The sequence below is a fragment of the Dendropsophus ebraccatus genome, chromosome 2 (assembly GCF_027789765.1).
Source record: "Dendropsophus ebraccatus isolate aDenEbr1 chromosome 2, aDenEbr1.pat, whole genome shotgun sequence".
NCBI classification, from domain to species: Eukaryota; Metazoa; Chordata; class Amphibia; order Anura; family Hylidae; genus Dendropsophus; species Dendropsophus ebraccatus.
The window spans coordinates 4,268,259-4,291,238 of record NC_091455.1 but is presented as its reverse complement, the minus strand read 5'-3'; the positions used below and the strand labels follow the sequence as shown (position 1 = coordinate 4,291,238).

Sequence of the window (22,980 nt, the reverse complement as noted above, 5' to 3'; positions counted from 1 at the left end):
GTAATATACTAACACCACAGTACAGAATATATACTGCTCCACCTGTAATATACTAACACCACAGTACAGAATACATACTGCTCCACCTGTAATATACTAACACCACAGTACAGAATATATACTGCTCCACCTGTAATATACTAACACCACAGTACAGAATATATACTGCTCCACCTGTAATATACTAACACCACAGTACAGAATATATACTGCTCCACCTGTAATATACTAACACCACAGTACAGAATACATACTGCTCCACCTGTAATATACTAACACCACAGCACAGAATACATACTGCTCCACCTGTAATATACTAACACCACAGCACAGAATACATACTGCTCCACCTGTAATATACTAACACCACAGTACAGAATACATACTGCTCCACCTGTAATATACTAACACCACAGTACAGAATACATACTGCTCCACCTGTAATATACTAACACCACAGCACAGAATACATACTGCTCCACCTGTAATATACTAACACCACAGCACAGAATACTGTACATACTGTTCCACCTGTAATATACTAACACCACAGTAAAGAATACATACTGCTCCACCTGTAATATACTAACACCACAGCACAGAATACATACTGCTCCACCTGTAATATACTAACACCACAGTGCAGAATACATACTGCTCCACCTGTAATATACTAACACCACAGTGCAGAATACATACTGCTCCACCTGTAATATACTAACACCACAGTGCAGAATACATACTGCTCCACCTGTAATGTACTAACACCACAGTACAGAATACATACTGCTCCACCTGTAATATACTAACACCACAGCACAGAATACTGTACATACTGCTCCACCTGTAATATACTAACACCACAGCACAGAATACTGTACATACTGCTCCACCTGTAATATACTAACACCACAGCGCAGAATATATACTGCTCCACCTGTAATATACTAACACCACAGTGCAGAATACTGTACATACTGCTCCACCTGTAATATACTAACACCACAGTACAGAATACATACTGCTCCACCTGTAATATACTGACACTACAGCACAGAATACATACTGCTCCACCTGTAATATACTAACACCACAGTACAAAATACTGTACATACTGCTCCACCTGTAATATACTAACACCACAGCACAGAATACATACTGCTCCACCAGTAATATACTAACACCACAGTACAGAATACATACTGCTCCACCTGTAATATACTAACATCACAGCACAGAATATATACTGCTCCACCTGTAATATACTAACACCACAGTACAGAATATATACTGCTCCACCTGTAATATACTAACACCACAGTACAGAATATATACTGCTCCACCTGTAATATACTAACACCACAGTACAGAATACTGTACATACTGCTCCACCTGTAATATACTAACACTACAGCACAGAATACATACTGCTCCACCAGTAATATACTAACACCACAGTACAAAATACATACTGCTCCACCTGTAATATACTAACACCACAGAACAGAATACATACTGCTCCACCTGTAATATACTGACACCACAGCACAGAATACATACTGCTCCACCTGTAATATACTAACACCACAGTACAGAATACATACTGCTCCACCTGTCATATACTAACACTACAGTACAGAATACATACTGCTCCACCTGTAATATACTAACACCACAGCACAGAATACATACTGCTCCACCTGTAATATACTAACACCACAGTACAGAATACTGCTCCACCTGTAATATACTAACACCACAGTACAGAATATATACTGCTCCACCTGTAATATACTAACACCACAGTACAGAATATATACTGCTCCACCTGTAATATACTAACACCACAGTACAGAATATATACTGCTCCACCTGTAATATACTAACACCACAGCACAGAATACACACTGCTCCACCTGTAATATACTAACACCACAGCACAGAATACACACTGCTCCACCTGTAATATACTAACACCACAGCACAGAATACATACTGCTCCACCTGTAATATACTAACACCACAGCACAGAATACTGTACATACTGCTCCACCTGTAATATACTAACACCACAGTACAGAATACATACTGCTCCACCTGTAAAATACTAACACTACAGTACAGAAATACACACAGTGGTGCCTTGGATTACGAGTATAATCCGTTACGGGACGGCGCTTGTAATCCAAATCCACTCTTATAACAAAGCAAAACTTCCCATAAGAAGTCACTGATCTGCAGACAATTGGTTCCACCCCCCAAATATACTGATTATTATTCTGAATAACATGTAGAACAGATGAAACAATGAGAAGCAGCTGGATATGTGATATATAAGTTACTGTACAGTATAGCTATTAGCATGTGATATATAATGTATAGTAACTGTATAACCCTGATAACACAGCAGCTGGATATGTGATATATAAGTTACTGTACAGTATAGCAGCATGTGGTATATAATGTATAGTAACTGTATAACCCTGATAACACAACAGCTGGATATGTGATATATAAGTTACTGTACAGTATAGCAGCATGTGGTATATAATGTATAGTAACTGTATAACCCTGATAACACAGCAGCAGCTGGATATGTGATATATAAGTTACTGTACAGTATAGCAGCATGTGGTGTATAATGTATAGTAACTGTATAACCCTGATAACACAGCAGCAGCTGGATATGTGATATATAAGTTACTGTACAGTATAGCAGCATGTGGTGTATAATGTATAGTAACTGTATAACCCTGATAACACAGCAGCTGGATATGTGATATATAAGTTACTGTACAGTATAGCAGCATGTGGTATATAATGTATACTAACTGTATAACCCTGATAACACAGCAGCTGGATATGTGATATATAACGTACTGTACAGTATAGCAGCATGTGGTATATAATGTATACTAACTGTATAACCCTGATAACACAGCAGCAGTTTGTAGATACAGGATGGAGCTGCAGATCCCCATAATGCAGTAGCGTAGTACAACAGGCTAGAATAGAGAAGCAGGGCTGCTGTCAGGGGTCTGTGTGGTCACATGACAGCAATGGGGAAAGGACGTGTGTTCAGCCTGGACCAATCAGGACTGACGGAGACTGCAGGGAGTATGAAGGAATGAGCAGGGGATAGGATGAGCACAGTATAGCAGCACTCTCTGTCCGGGGAGAGAGGGGTTACAGCTATGGAGAGATTACCCCAACAGTCCTGTCCCCTGATGTAAGCCCCAGCCTGAAGTGGATCTGCTATGATTTGGAAGGTGAGGGAGACTTCCTGGGTAAGAGTACAGGGCTGTAGACCCCGCTATGCAGACCATGCCCCTCCCCCCCCCTCCTCCTCCTCCCACCCAGTCACTATTTAGAAAAAACTGTGAGCTCTTAAACCAAAACGCTCTTAAAGCAAGTTACCACTGTACTGCTCCACCTGTAATAAACCAACACCACAGTACAGAATACATACTGATCCATCTCAGTCCAGAAGAGGCTGGAGGAGGAGGAGGGTCTGGAGCTCACACCTCTGTCCAGGAGATGCTGGGGGGGTGGGGGGTCTCTTCTCTTCTTCAGCAGCTTCCCTGGGCTCTCCATGTTTTGCTGTATTGTCCCCTAGGTAAAGGATCTGGGAGATCACAGTCATGTGACCATTACATCAAGGCAGGTCCTCACCTCTCTGTAAGCTGCGCCTCAGGTCTGTGTCAGTTCTCACTGTGGTTATAAGCCGGTAAGTGCAGGACGACAATACATAATAACATATATAAAGGTTTTGGGGGGGGGGGGGAGACACTGACGTCCTAGGAGAAGTCACAGGAGATGTCACAGGGTTATTCCGTGTGCTGGAGGCAGGTCAGCTGACGCACTGGCGGTGATCCGGTGCACAAAGCATGGTGACAGCCACGAGCGGTGAGGACGCAGTGACAGCCACGAGCGGTGAGGACGCAGTGACAGCCACGAGCGGTGAGGACGCAGTGACAGCCACGAGCGGTGAGGACGCAGTGACAGCCACGAGCGGTGAGGACGCAGTGACAGCCACGAGCGGTGAGGACGCAGTGACAGCCACGAGCGGTGAGGACGCAGTGACAGCCACGAGCGGTGAGGACGCAGTGACAGCCACGAGCGGTGAGGACGCAGTGACAGCCACGAGCGGTGAGGACGCAGTGACAGCCACGAGCGGTGAGGACGCAGTGACAGCCACGAGCGGTGAGGACGCAGTGACAGCCACGAGCGGTGAGGACGCAGTGACAGCCACGAGCGGTGAGGACGCAGTGACAGCCACAAGCAGTGAGGACACAGTGACAGCCACGAGCGGTGAGGACGCAGTGACAGCCACGAGCGGTGAGGACGCAGTGACAGCCACGAGCGGTGAGGACGCAATAACAGCAAGTGACAGCCACAAGCAGTGAGGACAGTGACAGCCAGTGACAGTCACGAGCAGTGAGGACATCATACAAGGGCTTCCTGTGACAACTACCACCTCCACTCCCTCACAACTGGTCAGACAGTCATGTGATCATCATGGGTGGGAGGAGTCACAATGACATCCTCCAGAGCTGCATTCATAATTCTTATACCCCGGTGCCTGGAGATACCTGTACCTGGTGTATTATGGGAGGCTGGTGATACCTGTGCCTGGTGCATTATGGGAGGCTGGTGATACCTGTACCTGGTGCATTATGGGAGGCTGGTGATACATGTACCTGGTGCATTATGGGAGGCTGGTGATACCTGTACCTGGTGCATTATGGGAGGCTGGTGATACCTGTGCCTGGTGCATTATGGGAGAGTGGTGATACCTGTGCCTGGTGCATTATGGGAGGCTGGTGATACATGTACCTGGTGGGGGGACGTTATTACACAGGGCAGATCCATCAGTCAGTGGGTGATAACAGAGAGCTGTAGCCGCCACCATTACCTTCTTGTACTGCTGATAGCTGTCCTTCTCCAGCTGCAGCCTCCTCCGCTCCACCTCGTCTGGTGTATACTCCTCTGGCACTACGTAGTCGGAGGGCCGGTCAGCGCTGCACATCTCACAGCCGGGCCGGGTGGGCTTATTGATGAAGGTGCACTGAGGGCAGGACCAGCCGGGCTGCACCGGGCAAAACAGCATGTGAGAGGGGGCAACACAGACAGAGGGTGCTCCTACATCTCTGCATCAGGTGCCATCCCCTGCACCTACCCCCCCCCCCCCCATCAGCCCTGACAACTCACCTGTCCCCCATCAGCCCTGACAACTCATATACCCACTCCTCCCTCCAGCCCTGACAACTCACCTGCCCCCCCATCAGCCCTGACAACTCACCTGCCCCCCCATCAGCCCTGACAACTCACCTGCCCCCCCATCAGCCCTGACAACTCACCTGCCCCCCCATCAGCCCTGACAACCCCCCTGATAAGCCCTGTCAACTCACCTACCCCCCGATCAGCCCTGACAACTCACCTGCCCCGCCCCCATCAGCCCTGACAACTCACCTGCCCCCCCCCCATCAACCCTGACAACTCACCTGCCCTCCCATCAGCCCTGACAACTCACCTGCCCCCCCCCCATCAGCCCTGACAACTCACCAGCCCCCCTGACCAGCCCTGACAAACATTTATTTATTACAATCCCAGGCCGGTCCTGATCACACAGCTGCTGGTTTGTTACAATGTGTCCAGAGCAGTGATGTCATGTTATCGGCCATCGGCTGCGCGATCAGGATCAGCATAACAGCAAAAATAGAGTATATAGTCACCTGTGCAGGGGAGGGGGGCGCTGCGGGGGCGGGGGGCTTCTGGCCGATAGGCTGCAGCTCCAGGGGCAGGAGGGGCTGCTCCATCTTCTCCGCCCAAAAATACTGAGAAACTAAAGAAAGAAACAAAGAAAAAGAATGATTCCTGATAACCAGGAGCCACAGCCAGGAGGGGCCCCGGAGCCACAGCCAGGAGGGGCCCCGGAGCCACAGCCAGGAGGGGCCCCGGAGCCACAGCCAGGAGGGGCCCCAGAACCACAGCCAGGAGGGGCCCCGGAGCCACAGCCAGGAGGGGCCCCGGAGCCACAGCCAGGAGGGGCCCCGGAACCACAGCCAGGAGGGGCCCCGGAACCACAGCCAGGAGGGGCCCCGGAACCACAGCCAGGAGGGGCCCCGGAGCCACAGCCAGGAGGGGCCCCAGAGCCGGCTGCCTCCTCCTATATAGATACGACACAGCACGGCACCCCCATCTTGCACGCACTTACCGCCATTCCTGGGGCTGGGCCGGGCCGGCATGGTGTTGAATTTGTTGCGCTCATCCCAGGTGGCCCCCGGCATGGACCCCGGCAGCCCTGGGGGGAAGGGCTGGCTACTGCCGCTTATATACGCCTCCTGTGGCGTCAGTTTCGCCTGCTTTGCCCCCAGCAAGTAGAGGAAGGCGGTGTCGCCATCTTTCCTGACCCCATAGGAGGCGACGGTGCGCTCATCGGAGCACAGACACTGGCCGATAATCCAGCGCTGGATACTGGGGTGGAACTGGTACTCCCGGCAGATCTGCACAAAGCACAACACACTCAGCTCTGCTGCACAGTCATGTGACTCACCAGGGGGCGGAGCTTCACCACTCACCTGCTGCTTCAGAGCGGCAATCGTAGTGTGTGCGCTCACATAGGTGGAGATGTTGACTGAGGCCGAAGCATCCTCCACCCCGACCTTCATACTGCGGAGGAGGAGGAGGTCAGAGGTGTCCAGGCCGCCCCCCCCCCTCCCCCGGTCACATGACTCACCAGATCTCATTTTTCGGGTAGCAGATCGGCTTTAGCTGCACCTGGAGCGGAACCTTCTGGCGAGCCAACTCCGAGGCGTACTGTGCCGCCAACACCGCCTCCCCCGCCTCAACCGCTCTGCTGAGCCGGCCCGCTAACTCCTCTGCAACACAAAGTATACCGGCTTACATGGGACTGCAGGTGTCATCAGTGTTACACGGGACTGCAGGTGTCATCAGTGTTACACGGGACTGCAGGTGTCATCAGTCTTACACGGGACTGCAGGTGTCATCAGTCTTACACGGGACTGCAGGTGTCATCAGTCTTACACAGGACTGCCGGTGTCATCAGTGTTACACAGGACTGCAGGTGTCATCAGTGTTACACAGGACTGCCGGTGTCATCAGTGTTACATAGGACTGCCGGTGTCATCAGTGTTACATAGGACTGCCGATGTCATCAGTGTTACATAGGACTGCCGGTGTCATCAGTGTTACATAGGACTGCCGGTGTCATCAATGTTACATATGCCTGTCGGTTTCATCAGTGTTACATGGGACTGTCGGTGTCATCAGTGTTACATGGGACTGCCGTATCAGTGTTACATGGGACTGCCGGTGTCAGTGTTACATAGGACTGCCGGTGTCATCAGTGTTACATAGGACTGCCGGTGTCATCAGTGTTACACAGGACTGCAGGTGTCATCAGTGTTACACAGGACTGCAGGTGTCATCAGTGTTGCACAGGACTGCAGGTGTCATCAGTGTTGCACAGGACTGCAGGTGTCATCAGTGTTACACAGGACTGCAGGTGTCATCAGTGTTACATAGGACTGCTGGTGTCATCAGTGTTACATAGGACTGCAGGTGTCATCAGTGTTACATAGGACTGCCGGTGTCATCAGTGTTACATAGGACTGCCGGTGTCATCAGTGTTACATAGGACTGCAGGTGTCATCAGTGTTACATAGGACTGCCGGTGTCATCAGTGTTACATAGGACTGCAGGTGTCTTGGGCTCTGCTATATCGGTGGCGGTGTAGCTGAGGTGTCGCTCACCTTTGGTGCACAGGTGTAGTGGCGGTTCGGCTTCTGTAGGCGGTGCTGTGAACCCTGTGGCGTCCGGTGAGGGGCGGAGCTTGTCAGACAGCGGCGACTTCATTCCCAAAGCATCGGCCTGAGACTGAGCGGCTGAGGGGAGAGGGGAGCAGTAATGAGGGGGCGGGGCTGTGAGCAGTCACATGACCCGCTATCACCTGACCCCCCCTCACCTCTCCGGGCCTCCCGCAGCGAGCTGCTCACCACCGTCCACCATTTTTGTGCTTCCCGTTCATCATCAAAGAGAAAAGTCAGGAGGCGGGCGGCCACGTCCGGTGCGGTCAGCTGGTGGCACCGCGGCGTCTTCACATCATACGAGACGTCTCTGAGGTGGAAATCACCGAGGAGCTGAGGGAGACACCGAGTCATGGAGGAGCGAACCGACGGGGGCACCGGTCACATGACAGGGGGGGGGGGGGGGGGTAGTCACATGACCAGAGTGACAGGAGAGGAGCTGAGGGAGACACCGAGTCATGGAGGAGCGAACCGACGGGGGCACCGGTCACATGACAGGGGGGGGGGGGGGTAGTCACATGACCAGAGCGACAGGAGAGGAGCTGAGGGAGACACCGAGTCATGGAGGAGCGAACCGACGGGGGCACGGGTCACATGACAGGGGGGGGGGGGGTAGTCACATGACCAGAGCGACAGGAGAGGAGCTGAGGGAGACACCGAGTCATGGAGGAGCGAACCGACGGGGGCACCGGTCACATGACAGGGGGGGGGGGGGGGGGGGGGGGGGGGTAGTCACATGACCAGAGTGACAGGAGAGGAGCTGAGGGAGACACCGAGTCATGGAGGAGCGAACCGACGGGGGCACCGGTCACATGACAGGGGGGGGGGGGGGGTAGTCACATGACCAGAGTGACAGGAGAGGAGCCGCCAGTCAGTCGGTAGGTCACACGGCGGGGGGGGGGGGGCAGGGGGGGCACATGACCGGGGGTAGGGGGGCGCAGTCAGTAGGTCACATGACGGGGGGCTAGTGACAGGACAGGAGCAAGCGGGGGGGGGGGGGGGGGGGGAGTTAGTAGGAGCCGCCGGGAGCGGGGGACGGGAGAGGAGCCGCCGGGAGCGGGGGACGGGAGAGGAGCCGCCGGGAGCGGGGGACGGGAGAGGAGCTGCCGGTTTCTTTATTTTTTTTTTCCCCAGGCGAAAACTTGCCAGCAGCCTCTGAGCGGGCGTCACGTCACCAGGGCAGCAGTCACATGACGGGGTCAGTCAGTTGATCACATGACGGGGTCAGTCAGTTGATCACATGACGGGGTCAGTCAGTTGATCACATGACCGGGGGGCAGTCAGTAGGTCACATGACGGGGGGGCAGTCAGTAGGTCACATGACCAGGGGGGGGGGGCAGTCAGTAGGTCACATGACCAGGGGGGGGCAGTCAGTAGGTCACATGACCGGGGGGGGGGGCAGTCAGTAGGTCACATGACCAGGGGGGGCAGTCAGTAGGTCACATGACCAGGGGGGGGGCAGTCAGTAGGTCACAGCGCGGGTCCTGATATCTCGGTCGGTACGGTCGCGGGGGCCCGGGATACCGTTGGTCGCCATCCTCACCGTTCCTGTAGGGCCCCGGGTTCCCGCCTGGCTCCTCCGCACGGACAACCGGAAATCCCCGGCTCTCTCGGGCTCCGCACTGAGCTGTAGCTGCACAGGGTCCCGGGCGCCCCCCGCCTCCTCCAGCCAGGCCCGGACCGACATCAGCACCGTGAGTAGCGGCTGTGAGGGGACGGGACCCCCGCCCGCCATGTCTCCCGGCCGGGGAGCTGAGCTGCGTGCGCGACCACTTCCTGGTCAGCCCCTGCTGGAGAGGAGCGGTTACTGCAGCCTGCCATAGCCACTGAGGACCCCTGCTGGAGAGGAGCGGTTACTGCAGCCTGCCATAGCCACTGAGGACCCCTGCTGGAGAGGAGCGGTTACTGCAGCCTGCCATAGCCACTGAGGACCCCTGCTGGAGAGGAGCGGTTACTGCAGCCTGCCATAGCCACTGAGGACCCCTGCTGGAGAGGAGCGGTTACTGCAGCCTGCCATGGCTGCTGAGGACCCCAGTTGGCAATTTACAGATTTTGTTGCCTGTCGTTGTTCCGAGTCTCCAGCAGAGGGCGGACGGCGTTCTATACCCCGAGTCTCCAGCAGAGGGCGGACGGCGTTCTATACCCCGAGTCTCCAGCAGAGGGCGGACGGCGTTCTATACCCCGAGTCTCCAGCAGAGGGCGGACGGCGTTCTATACCCCGAGTCTCCAGCAGAGGGCGGACGGCGTTCTATACCCCGAGTCTCCAGCAGAGGGCGGACGGCGTTCTATACCCCGAGTCTCCAGCAGAGGGCGGACGGCGTTCTATACCCCGAGTCTCCAGCAGAGGGCGGACGGCGTTCTATACCCCGAGTCTCCAGCAGAGGGCGGACGGCGTTCTATACCCCGAGTCTCCAGCAGAGGGCGGACGGCGTTCTATACCCCGAGTCTCCAGCAGAGGGCGGACGGCGTTCCTATAAAATAGAACGAGGAGAAGAGCGGGACTACGGCAAGATGGCGGCTCCCACACCGTGGGGGTTTCTTGATTTGGAGAGAGCGACTGCGATGTGACGTCATAAGTGTGACGGGTAGTGATGTGATTACTACACGCAGGAGCCAAAAACAAACACGTGTGTCCTGTAGGGAAGCATCGGCCTGCGGGGTGAGTGCAGGGCTGGGGAGGTGTATCTCAGCCTGTCCTGTGTGGTACTATCTGCCGAGGTGTGTATCTCAGCCTGTCCTGTGTGGTACTATCTGCCGAGGTGTGTATCTCAGCCTGTCCTGTGTGGTACTATCTGCCGAGGTGTGTATCTCAGCCTGTCCTGTGTGGTACATTTGGAGGTGATTGTTGCTCTCTGTAGCTTCTCTCTCCATGTATCATTCACATCTCATCCTCCCCCTGACCTCTGTCCTCCCACCCCCTGACCTCTGTCCTCCCACCCCCTCCCACCCCTGACCTCTGTCCTCCCTCCCCCTCCCACCCCCTGACCTCTGTCCTCCCTCCTCCTCCCACCCCCTGACCTCTGTCCTCCCTCCCCCTCCCACGCCATGACCTCTGTCCTCCCTCCCCCTCCCACGCCATGACCTCTGTCCTCCCTCCCCCTCCCACCCCTGACCTCTGTCCTCCCTCCTCCTCCTCCCCCCACCCCCTGACCTCTGTCCTCCCTCCTCCTCCTCCCACCCCCTGACCTCTGTCCTCCCTCCTCCTCCTCCCACCCCCTGACCTCTGTCCTCCCTCCTCCTCCTCCCACCCCCTGACCTCTGTCCTCCCTCCTCCTCCTCCTCCCCCCACCCCCTGACCTCTGTCCTCCCTCCTCCTCCTCCTCCCCCCACCCCCTGACCTCTGTCCTCCCTCCTCCTCCTCCTCCTCCCACCCCCTGACCTCTGTCCTCCCTCCTCCTCCTCCCACGCCATGACCTCTGTCCTCCCTCCCCCTCCCACCCCATGACCTCTGTCCTCCCTCCTCCTCCCTTTTCCTTCCTCTTCTTCTTCCTCCCACCCCCTGACCTCTGCCCTCTGCCCTCACCCCTTTCTTCTTGTTGCTGGTTCTCACTATGGCTCGTTCTCTGGCAGGTGATGTCTTGGAGGTGCGGCGGCCATGTTGTCTCTGGTGTTCCTGTGCAGTCGGCGGTTGGTGTCGGACCACGGTTCCCTGCGCAGATCTCTGCCGCTGATCCCGGAGGAGCTGTACCCGATTCTTTTCCGAGCCGCCTTCCTGGATGAGAAGACGCTGGTGCTGCAGGATCTGGTGCAGCGATGGCCGCTGTCCGTGCTGAGTCTGCAGCGGCTGGTGGCGGGGGACGGGGGCCATCACCACATCCAGGAGAGAGCCAGCAAGCTGTGTGTGCAGAGCGTCATACTGGGCGTCATGGCGTACCTGAGGGAGAAGCTAGCCAGACAGAGGGAGGGGCGGCCACTGAGGTAAGGATCCGCTATGGGGGGGGGGGGTGACGCTGAGGTAAGGATCCGCTATGGTGGGGGGTGACGCTGAGGTAAGGATCCGCTATGGTGGGGGGTGACGCTGAGGTAAGGATCCGCTATGGTGGGGGGTGACGCTGAGGTAAGGATCCGCTATGGTGGGGGGTGACGCTGAGGTAAGGATCCGCTATGGTGGGGGGTGACGCTGAGGTAAGGATCCGCTATGGTGGGGGGTGACGCTGAGGTAAGGATCCGCTATGGTGGGGGGTGACGCTGAGGTAAGGATCCGCTATGGTGGGGGGTGACGCTGAGGTAAGGATCCGCTATGGTGGGGGGTGACGCTGAGGTAAGGATCCGCTATGGTGGGGGGTGACGCTGAGGTAAGGATCCGCTATGGTGGGGGGTGACGCTGAGGTAAGGATCCGCTCTGGTGGGGGGTGACGCTGAGGTAAGGATCCGCTCTGGTGGGGGGTGACGCTGAGGTAAGGATCCGCTCTGGTGGGGGGTGACGCTGAGGTAAGGATCCGCTCTGGTGGGGGGTGACGCTGAGGTAAGGATCCGCTCTGGTGGGGGGTGACGCTGAGGTAAGGATCCGCTCTGGTGGGGGGTGACGCTGAGGTAAGGATCCGCTCTGGTGGGGGGTGACGCTGAGGTAAGGATCCGCTCTGGTGGGGGGTGACGCTGAGGTAAGGATCCGCTCTGGTGGGGGGTGACGCTGAGGTAAGGATCCGCTCTGGTGGGGGGTGACGCTGAGGTAAGGATCCGCTCTGGTGGGGGGTGACGCTGAGGTAAGGATCCGCTCTGGTGGGGGGTGACGCTGAGGTAAGGATCCGCTCTGGTGGGGGGTGACGCTGAGGTAAGGATCCGCTCTGGTGGGGGGTGACGCTGAGGTAAGGATCCGCTATGGTGGGGGGTGACGCTGAGGTAAGGATCCGCTATGGTGGGGGGTGACGCTGAGGTAAGGATCCGCTATGGTGGGGGTGACGCTGAGGTAAGGATCCGCTCTGGTGGGGGGTGACGCTGAGGTAAGGATCCGCTCTGGTGGGGGGTGACGCTGAGGTAAGGATCCGCTCTGGTGGGGGGGGGTTGTGGGGCAAGACTGAGGTAAGGATCCTGAGCTGGTTGCTGATCCCGACCTGTTTCACCTGCAGGAAGCAGCAGCTGCGGCTCCTGGACATGACAGGCGGCCATGATGACGGGCTGGAGAGGAGCCCTGATTCCGTGAGTCTCTGGTCCCGCACTGTTACCCTGGCCAAGTCCTGCATTGATATCGCCAGAGGACAATGTGAAGAAACCGCTCGGGGCAGGAAAGAGGAGGAGGAGGCGCCTGCTCCCGGTTCGGTGTGTGTGGAGGTGCGAGTGGATCTGTTTGTGAACAGCACGTCCTATAGCGTCCTGCGGGAGGCGCTGCTGGTGGGCGCTCACGGCCCCTTGCGTTTGCAGTGCAGGGACCTGAGGGCAGAAGAGCTGTCCCTGCGGAGCACTGCGGAGCTTCTGGAGCTGCTGAACCCCGCCACCCTCCGCCAGATAGACCTGAGGTTTAATAACCTGGGGCTGCCGGGTCTGAACGCCCTGCTCCCGTATATGACGCGGTTCAGCCACCTGCAGAGCCTAAAGTTACCATATAGCAACATAGACGTGAGGCGCCTCTCTCCCGACGCCGAGGAGGCCATGCAGAACGTCGCCTCCCAGATCTCCCAGATGCCAGAACTCAAGGAGCTCAACCTGGGATCTTCGCGGCTCTCGGGACGTCTACAACAACTGCTCGGGTAAATATAGTGTGCTGGGTGATCACGTGACATAACCACAACCAGTCACTTCTACAGAATTAACTATACTCCCCAGCTGCACTCACATTACTGGTCCTGAGTTACCTCCTGTATTATACCCCAGAGCTGCACTCACTATTCTGCTGGTGAGGTCACTGTGTACATACATTACATTACTGATCCTGAGTTACATCCTGTATTATACTCCAGAGCTGCACTCACTATTCTGCTGGTGAGGTCACTGTGTACATACATTACTGATCCTGTATTATACTCCAGAGCTGCACTCACTATTCTGCTGGTGGGGTCACTGTGTACATACATTACATTACTGATCCTGAGTTCCATCCTGTATTATACTCCAGAGCTGCACTCACTATTCTGCTGGTGGGGTCACTGTGTACATACATTACATTACTGATCCTGAGTTCCATCCTGTATTATATACTCCAGAGCTGCGCTCACTATTCTGCTGGTGGGGTCACTGTGTACATACATTACATTACTGATCCTTAGTTACATCCTGTATTATACTCCAGAGCTGCACTCACTATTCTGCTGGTGGGGTCACTGTGTACATACATTACTGATCCTGAGTTACATCCTGTAATTCTTTTTATTAGAAAAATATAAAAATTAACAAACAAGGCATATCTGGCCATAACTTAAACATAACAGTAAATTACATAAATAACAAATAATAATAATAATAATAATAAACCATTATAATAGTATAAAGCAAAAATGAAATCTTTAACCTTTTGCCACCAAGCCAGCCCAGCATTCCTACTAACAAAAATACAGGCAAAATAAGCCATAAAACGTAAACTACAAAGCCATCCTCGGCTGTAATCATAACTAAAGAGAAGCCGCCCTGGCTAAAAAAAACTAAAACAAAAAAACAAAAAACTCCCAAACCTGGGTTATAGTAAATAAACAAAACCTAAACACACACATCCTTAACCCATAGCTGCACCAGGACGTTACTGAACGTCCTCGTGCCGCTATGGGAGTTCAGAGGGGGGTCACACGGCGACCCCCCTCTGAACTGCCGCGATCCCGGGTGCCGCTAATTAAGTACTTAGAAGCAGCTGTCAAAGTTGACAGCTGCTTCTAAATACTTGCTCATCTCCATCCCTGGTGGTCTAGTGGGGGGATCGCCCCCCTGCGGTGCGATTGCGGGGGAGCGATCCCTGCATCCATCCCGGGCCGGGGTCTGCTCCGTAATGGCGCTGATCCCGACTCCGCATTCTATTGCCTTTGGCTGCAGCAGCCAAAAGTAATAGAACACCGATCTCATGGATTCATGCAGTATAACTATACTGCATGGATCTCTATGAGAGATCAGAGTACATATACTAGAAGTCCCCCAGGGGGGGAATAACCCTAACCCCAGGGGGGGGGAATAACCCTAACCCCAGGGGGGGGGAATAACCCTAACCCCAGGGGGGGGAATAACCCTAACCCCAGGGGGAATAACCCTAACCCCAGGGGGGGGAATAACCCTAACCCCAGGGGGGAAAATAACCCTAACCCCAGGGGGGGGAATAACCCTAACCCCAGGGGGGGGAATAACCCTAACCCCAGGGAGGCTTCTAGTATATGTGTAAAGTAAAAGAAAAATGTATTTTTAATAACACAAAATCCCCCTCCCCTAATAAAAGTCTGAATCACCCCCCTTTCCCCATTTTATAAATAAAAATAAATAAATAAATAAATAAACATGTTTGCTATCGCCGTGTGCGTAATCGCCTGAACTATTAATTAATCACATTCCTGATCTCGCACGGTAAACGGCGTCAGCGCAAAAAAATCCCAAAGTGCAAAATTGCGCATTTTTGTGGCATCAAATCCAGAAAAATTGTAATAAAAAGTGATCAAAAAGTCGTATATGTGCAATCAAGGTACCGATAGAAAGAACGCATCATGGCGCAAAGAATGACACCTGACACAGACCCAGAGACCAAAGGATAAAAGCGCTATAAGCCGGGGAATGGAGCGATTTTAAGGAACATATATTTTCTTTAAAAGGTTTTAATTTTTTACAAGCCATCAAATCAAATAAAAGTTATACATGTTATATATCATTGTAATCGTAACGACTTAAGGAACATATATAACGAGTCAGTTTTACCCCAGGGCGAACGGAGTAAAAACAACCCCGCCCCCCCCCCCCCCCCCCCCCCCCCCCCCCCCCCCCCCCCCCAAATAAAAAAAAAACTTTTTTTTTTTTTTTTTTTCAATTTCACCATACATATAATTTTTTTTTTTTGGTTTCCCGGAACATTTTAGGCAAAAATTACATCTGCCATAGCAAAGTACAATTAGTTGCGCAAAAAATAAGGGCTCATTTGGGTCTCTAGGTGGAAAAATGCAGGCGCTATGGCCTTATATACACGAGGAGGGAAAAACGAAAACGCAAAAATGAAAACTGGCTGTGTCCCCTAAGGGTTAATACAACCACCTTTAGACCAACACACGACCACCTGATACTACAAACAATAACTATACATGAACTGAAAATGAAAGCCATCCAGGCGTAACCAAAAGAAAGCATATAACATATCAGTATAAGAATAAAATACTAACTAACTAACTGGTTATTCCAGTACAACACTCGGGCCCGGCTGCCCTGAAAAAATAAAAAGGGACCTAAACACCAGTAACAGCGAAACAAACCACATAACAATTCTATCTATTACCCATGTGCCCCTCCACCTTCCCCTAGACCCCAGTGTGAGCTCAGTTCATGGAGTCAAAGTTCAGTCCATTTTTGGTGTCCGCTCCATTCAGCCCACACCTTCCCACAGACCCCGCCACCCATATCCCCCCTCCCAACCTATTCTGTATCCCCTCATATATACAATGACTATAATGTCCATAAAGTTCATATGGCTTATTCAGCTATAACCCTGCCAACACTTATCACATAACATATATTAACATAAACATAGCACACCATAATAACATAACACAACAATATTATAATAAGGCCCAAGTTCGGTAGCCTGTAAGCCCTGTATACCTACTGCTGACCAGAAAAACAAAACAAAAATCTAAAGTGGCATGCACCAGCCCTCCACCGGGATCGGAGGATGGCAGACCGGGCACTAGAAATTTATAAACTATCCCTTACTATCTTACCCTACTCTCCCCCTATCTCTAACCCTAAGTTTAAACTGACCCTACGTGCTTTCCCTACTGCTGTCCCTACCTGCTCTGTCCCTAACCAGAATTATGGTCCCTCACCCAGTGGGCTCAGTACCTAGGGCACAGCGAAAGAAAACCCTCTCCACAGGAGAGAAGCCCTACTTGTACCCAGCCTGCCATACTCCAAAGACCTGATCTTCCCGAGGTCACCAGTGATGTTCCTACAGACCTCCACCTCGGAGAGGACTCTACGCTGTGTAGATACTAGACACCGTGCGTTCCACGTGTAGTACCTAACCACTAAGCTGACTAGAAATAACGTGCATCGATCTCGGCCACCCAGGTTCCTGAATACTCCATAAGCCCACTCCGGATAGGTGAAGCTGACTAACTGACTCCAACCTATGGAGGCGCCCACCCTGGTGTAAACCCCTATATTGAAGGGACAATGAAGCAGGAAATGATCCATGCTTTCCAGCGTATTACCACACTCCTCTCGGGGACACCCCTGATCATCGGAGCTCCTGCGCTTCAAGTTGTCCCTCACATATAGCTTCCCCTGGAAACAGCGCCAGGCCAAATCCCAAAACTTCTGGGGGATCCGTTTCGAGTTTAAAAGACTAAGCCCAACCTCTCGATCCTGGCCTGGGCAATTCCTGAGCGCCAAGGGCTTCTGGAAATGGGTCAACAGAACCCTTTGGTCAAGGAATTTCCTCGACTGAGTCCTGATCTCCCACATTCCCAGACCCCACCGACGTATCATCTTCAGAGTCGGGGTAGCGTAAGCCGGAAGATACCCATGGGGTGTACGAAGGTCCTTCACTCGCCCTCCTGTCTCCCATTCCTGGAAGAAAGGCCGAAACCATTCCCTGCAGGAGAGCACCCACGGAGGAGCCCTCTCTTTCCAGAGGTTTGCAATGTTAGCTTTTAAGAAGGTGTTCACTAAGAACACCACAGGGTTCACCATAGACAAACCCCCAAGTCTCCTCGTGCGGTACGTAACCTCTCTCTTGACCAGGTTCAGCCTATTCCCCCATAACAGCTGGAAGAACAGGCTGTAGATCCTAGTATAGGAAGCCTCTGGCAAGATACATACACTGCCCAGGTAGATGAACAAAGGGAGCAGGTACGATTTGATCAGGTGTACCCTTTCCCTCAGGGTCAAAGACCAACCCTTCCACTGGTCCACCTTCTGAGCGGCATTCTGCAGCCTACCATCCCAGTTCTCAGTGGGGTAATCGCCCTGGCCGAATGTAATGCCTAGGATTTCTGCCCCTGCATACAAGATCTTAAGCCAATTGACAAAAGTATCTGGTAGGCCATATCTCAGAAGGACGGACCAGAGGTACTCATGGTTCACCCGATCAAATGCTTTGGCCTGATCCAGTGACAGCAAGTACCCCTTCCAAAGACCCGCACTACTCCGCTCCACTGCCTCCCTGACACTAAGGACAGCACTTAAGGTGCTTCGGCCCGGAAGAGTCGGGGTGCAAACTTCACCAGCCGATTAAACAGTATCTTGGCCAGAATCTTCCTGTCCACATTGAGAAGAGCTATGGGCCTCCAATTCTCAATGCGGCTCGAATCTTTACCCTTTGACGGAAGAATCAGGGCTGACCTCCTCATTGACCTCGGCAGAGTGCCCGAGGAGAGACACTCATTGAAGACCTCGGTCAAGAGGGGAACTAAGAGGTCCCTGAAGGTCTTATACCACTCAGATGTTAAGCCATCTGGACCTGGCGACTTCTTCAGGGCAAGCCCTTCAATCGCCAGTCTAACTTCCTCTTCTCTGATCTCTTCTGCCAAAACATCGAGAGGGGTCTACCCCTGGCTCAGGAATGGTTTCAGCCAGGAAACCCGACATCACGTCTCGATCCTTCCTCCCCAAGAGGTGTGAGTACCTGGTACTCGCCTGGTACCTCAGAAAGCGCAGATCTTCTCTTGCTGCCTTCAGTTCCTTCCCAAGCTGTTCGTATTCCGCACACTTAGCGGTGATGCGGGAGCAGTACGTGCTGGCAGACTCCTTGGGGCCTCGCTCACCCCACATCTCCACCGGCTGACTCCTGGACACTGCTGGAGTTTTCTTAGCTGCAGCTTTCTTTCCTCCATCACTGGAAGCCGTTGCTTTGGGGGCAGGAGCCACATTGCTGCGGACCCTTCCAGATCTCCTCAGTCCACAGGCTGGAGCGCTGGCCGGTAGCTTCTCCTCTCCACCCCCCGCCGGCCTGGTTCGGGAGATGGAGGCCTGGGATTCCCAGTGATCCATGCTGAAAGCCTCTCCCAGGAGCCTGCCACACTCCTGGGAAAGGCAGGTGGAAAATCAGCCTCTCTCTCTGGAGCTCTGGAGCACAGACAGACACACCTACACACACTGAGAGTGACCACACCCGCCTCTCCTCCAGTCTACTCCAGAGCTGCACTCACTAATCTGCTGGTGGGCTCACTGTGTACATACATTACATTACTGATCCTGAGTTACATCCTGTATTATACTCCAGAGCTGCACTCACTATTCTGCTGGTGAGGTCACTGTGTACATACATTACATTACTGATCCTGAGTTACATCCTGTATTATACTCCAGAGCTGCACTCACTATTCTGCTGGTGGGGTCACTGTGTACATACATTACTGATCCTGAGTTTCATCTTGTATTATACTCCAGAGCTGCACTCACTATTCTGCTGGTGGGGTCACTGTGTACATACATTACTGATCCTGAGTTACATCCTGTATTATACTCCAGAGCTGCACTCACTATTCTGCTGGTGGGGTCACTGTGTACATACATTACTGATCCTGAGTTACATCCTGTATTATACTCCAGAGCTGCGCTCATTGCACTTTGTGTGTGTGTGTGTGGGGGGGGGGGGTATAGGGGGCGCTGCTGTAACCTTCTCTTTCTGCCTGTAGGGGGCGGCGGACCCCGCTGGAGAGCCTGGAGTTGGCCTTCTGTTCCCTCCTCCCTGCTGACCTGCACTATCTCTCCCGGAGCGTTCACGTTTCATCTCTTAAGAAGTTGGACTTGAGTGGAAACAACCTGAGTGGCGTCCTCCTGCAGCCCTTCCTGCAGCTGGTAGCCTCGGCCTCCAGCGTCCTCCTCTATCTGGATGTGATGGAGTGTAAGCTGAGTGACTCCGCCCTGGCACTGGTGACCCCGGTGCTCCGCCGCTGCTGCTACCTCCGCTACCTGGGACTCTTCTGTAACCCGCTGTCGGCTCAGGGGCTGAGGACGCTGCTGCGGAGCTGCCTGCACCTGTCTGACCTGCAGCTGGTGATTTACCCGCTCCCAGCGGAGTGCTACCTGGGGTCCGCCCCCTACTCCGCCCCCGACAGTGACATCATCCACAATAAGGCCGCTGAGATTGAGGCTGAAGTGCAGGAGGCGCTGGTCCAAGCGCAGAGGACGGACATGGTGTGGACTGCAGACATGGTGATGTATCGCCCACCCGAGTATCTAAGCTCTTAGCGTCAGAGGACGGATGTGGTGTGGACTGCAGACATGGTGATGTATCGCCCACCCGAGTATCTAAGCTCTTAGGGTCAGAGGACGGACGTGGTGTGGACTGCAGACATGGTGATGTATCGCCCACCCGAGTATCTAAGCTCTTAGGGTCAGAGGACGGACGTGGTGTGGACTGCAGACATGGTGATGTATCGCCCACCCGAGTATCTAAGCTCTTAGGGTCAGAGGACGGACGTGGTGTGGACTGCAGACATGGTGATGTATCGCCCACCCGAGTATCTAAGCTCTTAGGGTCAGAGGACGGACGTGGTGTGGACTGCAGACATGGTGATGTATCGCCCACCCGAGTATCTAAGCTCTTAGGGTCAGAGGACGGACGTGGTGTGGACTGCAGACATGGTGATGTATCGCCCACCCGAGTATCTAAGCTCTTAGGGTCAGAGGACGGACGTGGTGTGGACTGCAGACATGGTGATGTATCGCCCACCCGAGTATCTAAGCTCTTAGCTATGGAAGATGCCTTAGATACAGGTACTGCAAGTGCCATGTTGATCCGTGTGACTGATCATCTTCTGCACCATTCTCCTGTGCCTTATTTTATCGGTGTCCTGCAGGCACTAACCCTGTGCTGGAATACCAGTGCATCCTGGGAGTTGTAGTCCGGCAGTGATGTTATGGTCCGGGCTCTGCCTAGCATCTCCCATGTACAGATTAGTTTCACAGATTTTTATATATATATATGTATGTACAGTATATGTGTGTGAGAAATAAAGATCACATGATGTCACAGATGAGGAAATCCCACAATTATGTATTGTTACCTCCAAACCAATCGTCTGGTGTCTCCTCTGTGGTCAAGTGAGAGACATAGACTGGGACACTGCCCTGAGATATAAGGGAGGACCCCGGGGACAAAAAGTAACATAAAATCAGTAATCCGCGCACTTTTTTCCCTCTTTTCGTGTACGCCGTTCACCGTTCGCAATGATGCGTGTTATATTTTAATAGATCGGACAAATACGCACGCTACGGTATATTATATGTTTATTTATTTATTTTTATATGTTTTATTTATATAATGGGAAAGGGGGGTGATTTAAACTTTTATTGGGGGAGGGGTTTTGGGGTAGTGTATTAGTGATTTTTAACTTCTTCTTTTTTTTTTCACACATTTGAAGTCCGTTTGGGGGACTTGTACATACACTACTTTACAGTACATACAGTACATAGGCATAGCATTGATCAGTGTTATCGGCGATCTGCTCATTGAGCCTGCCTGTGCAGTCCCAGTGACCAGAGCGCCGATCGGACCGCACGGAGGAAGGTGAGAGACCTCCGGCAGTCCGTTTTAACGATCGGGACCCCCGCAGTCACTGCGGGGGTCCTGATCGGTAAGTGACAGGGGACTCCCCCTGTCACTTATACTTAAACGCTGCGGCGTTTAAGGAGTTAATGTCACGCTGCAGCGTGTCATTAACGGTGAGGTGCCAGCTGCTAATTGCAGCCGGCCCCCACCTGCTATGAAGCGTGCTCTGCTCCGGAGCGCACTTCATAGCTCAGGACGTACCGGTACGCCCAGGGTCGTCTAGGGGTTAAAGAAGTCTGGCGAAAATTTTTATTAAAATATTGTATTGTTCCCCAATAGTTATACAAATCCCCAATATACACTTATTACAGGAAATGCTTATAAAGTGCTTTTTTCCCTGCACTTTCTACTGCATCAAGGCTTCATTTTCTGCATAACATGGTGATGTCACTTCCTGGATAACATGGTGATGTCACGACTCCCAGAGCTGTGCGGGCTGTTGCTGCTGGCGATGATGATGGCAGGGGGATGCTCTGTGTCCCTCAGTGTCCCTCTGCCATCATCTTCTCCAGCAGCCACAGCCCGCGCAGCTCTGGGAGTCGTGACATCACCACATTATCCAGGAAGTGACATCATCATGTTATCCGGGAAGTGACATCACCATGTTATCCAGGAAGTGACATCACCACATTATCCGGTAACTGACATCACCATGTTATCCAGGGAGTGACATCACCATGTTATCCGGGAAGTGACATCACCATGTTATCCGGGAAGTGACATCACCATGTTATCCGGGAAGTGACATCACCATATTATACAGGAAGTGACATCACCATGTTATCCAGGAAGTGAAGCCTTGATGCAGTAGGAAGTGCAGGGAAAAAAGCACTTTGTAAGCATTTCCCATAATAAATGTATATTTGTGATTTGTATAACTTTTGGGGGGCAATACAATACTTTAATAAAAATGTTCGCCAGACTTCTCTTTTATTATCCGTAATACGGTAATGGAGGGGTTACAGGACAGGTTATCACATTTGGGGTTATGTAGAGGAGACGTCTTAGGGGCGATATGATCCCGATGTACAAATATATGAATGGACAGTGAAGAGGTCTTTGTAGTGGTCTCCTTACTCCTAGGTCTGTAACCATGACAAGGGGCATCCTCTACGTCTAGAGGAAAGAAGATTTCACCATTAGCACAGACGCAGATTCTTTACTGTAAGAGCAGCAAGACTATGGAGCTCTATATTCTATACTGTAAGAGCAGACACACGATAAAGCTCTCTATATTCTTTAATGTAAGAGTCATCTGATCACTACTCTGCAACACAGAAAAGGTTAAAGAGCAGGTCACTACTGGGGTCAGGAGGGCAAGTGCAGTACCTTTAAGGGTTCCAAAGCACAGAGTCCTTGGCTCCCCTCCCTGCCAGCATTGTGGCTTTGAACTGCTTGAACTGCGTGCGCTCTTCCCCCGGCAGCTGGGACTGCGCGCGCGCGCTCTCTTCCCCCGGCAGCTGGGACTGCGCGCGCGCGCTCTCT

The 22,980-nt window shown here is 52.9% G+C and overlaps 2 protein-coding genes across 4 annotated transcripts in view; one reads left to right on the top strand and one right to left on the bottom strand.

The window, feature by feature from the left end:
• SHARPIN (SHANK associated RH domain interactor) overlaps positions 1–9,638 on the bottom strand; it is a 48,768-nt gene extending 39,130 nt beyond the window's left edge. For both annotated transcript variants that reach the window (XM_069956944.1, XM_069956945.1), the window contains exons 1-8: positions 9,373–9,638; positions 7,988–8,162; positions 7,776–7,907; positions 6,740–6,881; positions 6,582–6,672; positions 6,218–6,506; positions 5,736–5,845; positions 4,916–5,089 (exon numbers count right to left, since the gene is read on the bottom strand). In XM_069956944.1, the coding sequence (XP_069813045.1) occupies positions 4,916–5,089; positions 5,736–5,845; positions 6,218–6,506; positions 6,582–6,672; positions 6,740–6,881; positions 7,776–7,907; positions 7,988–8,162; positions 9,373–9,564 (1,305 nt within the window). In that variant the 5' untranslated portion in view covers positions 9,565–9,638. The remainder of the gene's footprint in view (positions 1–4,915; positions 5,090–5,735; positions 5,846–6,217; positions 6,507–6,581; positions 6,673–6,739; positions 6,882–7,775; positions 7,908–7,987; positions 8,163–9,372) is intronic.
• Positions 9,286–21,174, top strand: LRRC14 (leucine rich repeat containing 14). 2 transcript variants are annotated; one of them, XM_069956946.1, is made up of 4 exons: positions 9,286–10,488; positions 11,400–11,747; positions 12,896–13,513; positions 19,577–21,174. In XM_069956946.1, exons 2-4 carry the CDS (start codon positions 11,425–11,427, stop codon positions 20,130–20,132), a joined length of 1,497 nt encoding a protein of 498 aa, XP_069813047.1. In that variant the 5' UTR covers positions 9,286–10,488; positions 11,400–11,424; the 3' UTR covers positions 20,133–21,174. The 2 variants fall into 2 exon arrangements, with proteins under 2 accessions (XP_069813047.1, XP_069813048.1); XM_069956947.1 differs by lacking the exon at positions 9,286–10,488 and adding an exon at positions 10,500–10,629.
• Positions 21,175–22,980: the final 1,806 nt, after the last annotated feature.

Bases quoted from the DNA above. Each gene is read 5' to 3' on its own strand.
- LRRC14 (XM_069956946.1), top strand. From the start codon at position 11,425: ATGTTGTCTCTGGTGTTCCTGTGCAGTCGGCGGTTGGTGTCGGACCAC. The intron at 11,748-12,895 runs GTAAGGATCCGC...TTTCACCTGCAG, and splicing joins AGGGAGGGGCGGCCACTGAG to GAAGCAGCAGCTGCGGCTCC. The intron at 13,514-19,576 runs GTAAATATAGTG...TTCTGCCTGTAG, and splicing joins CGTCTACAACAACTGCTCGG to GGGGCGGCGGACCCCGCTGG.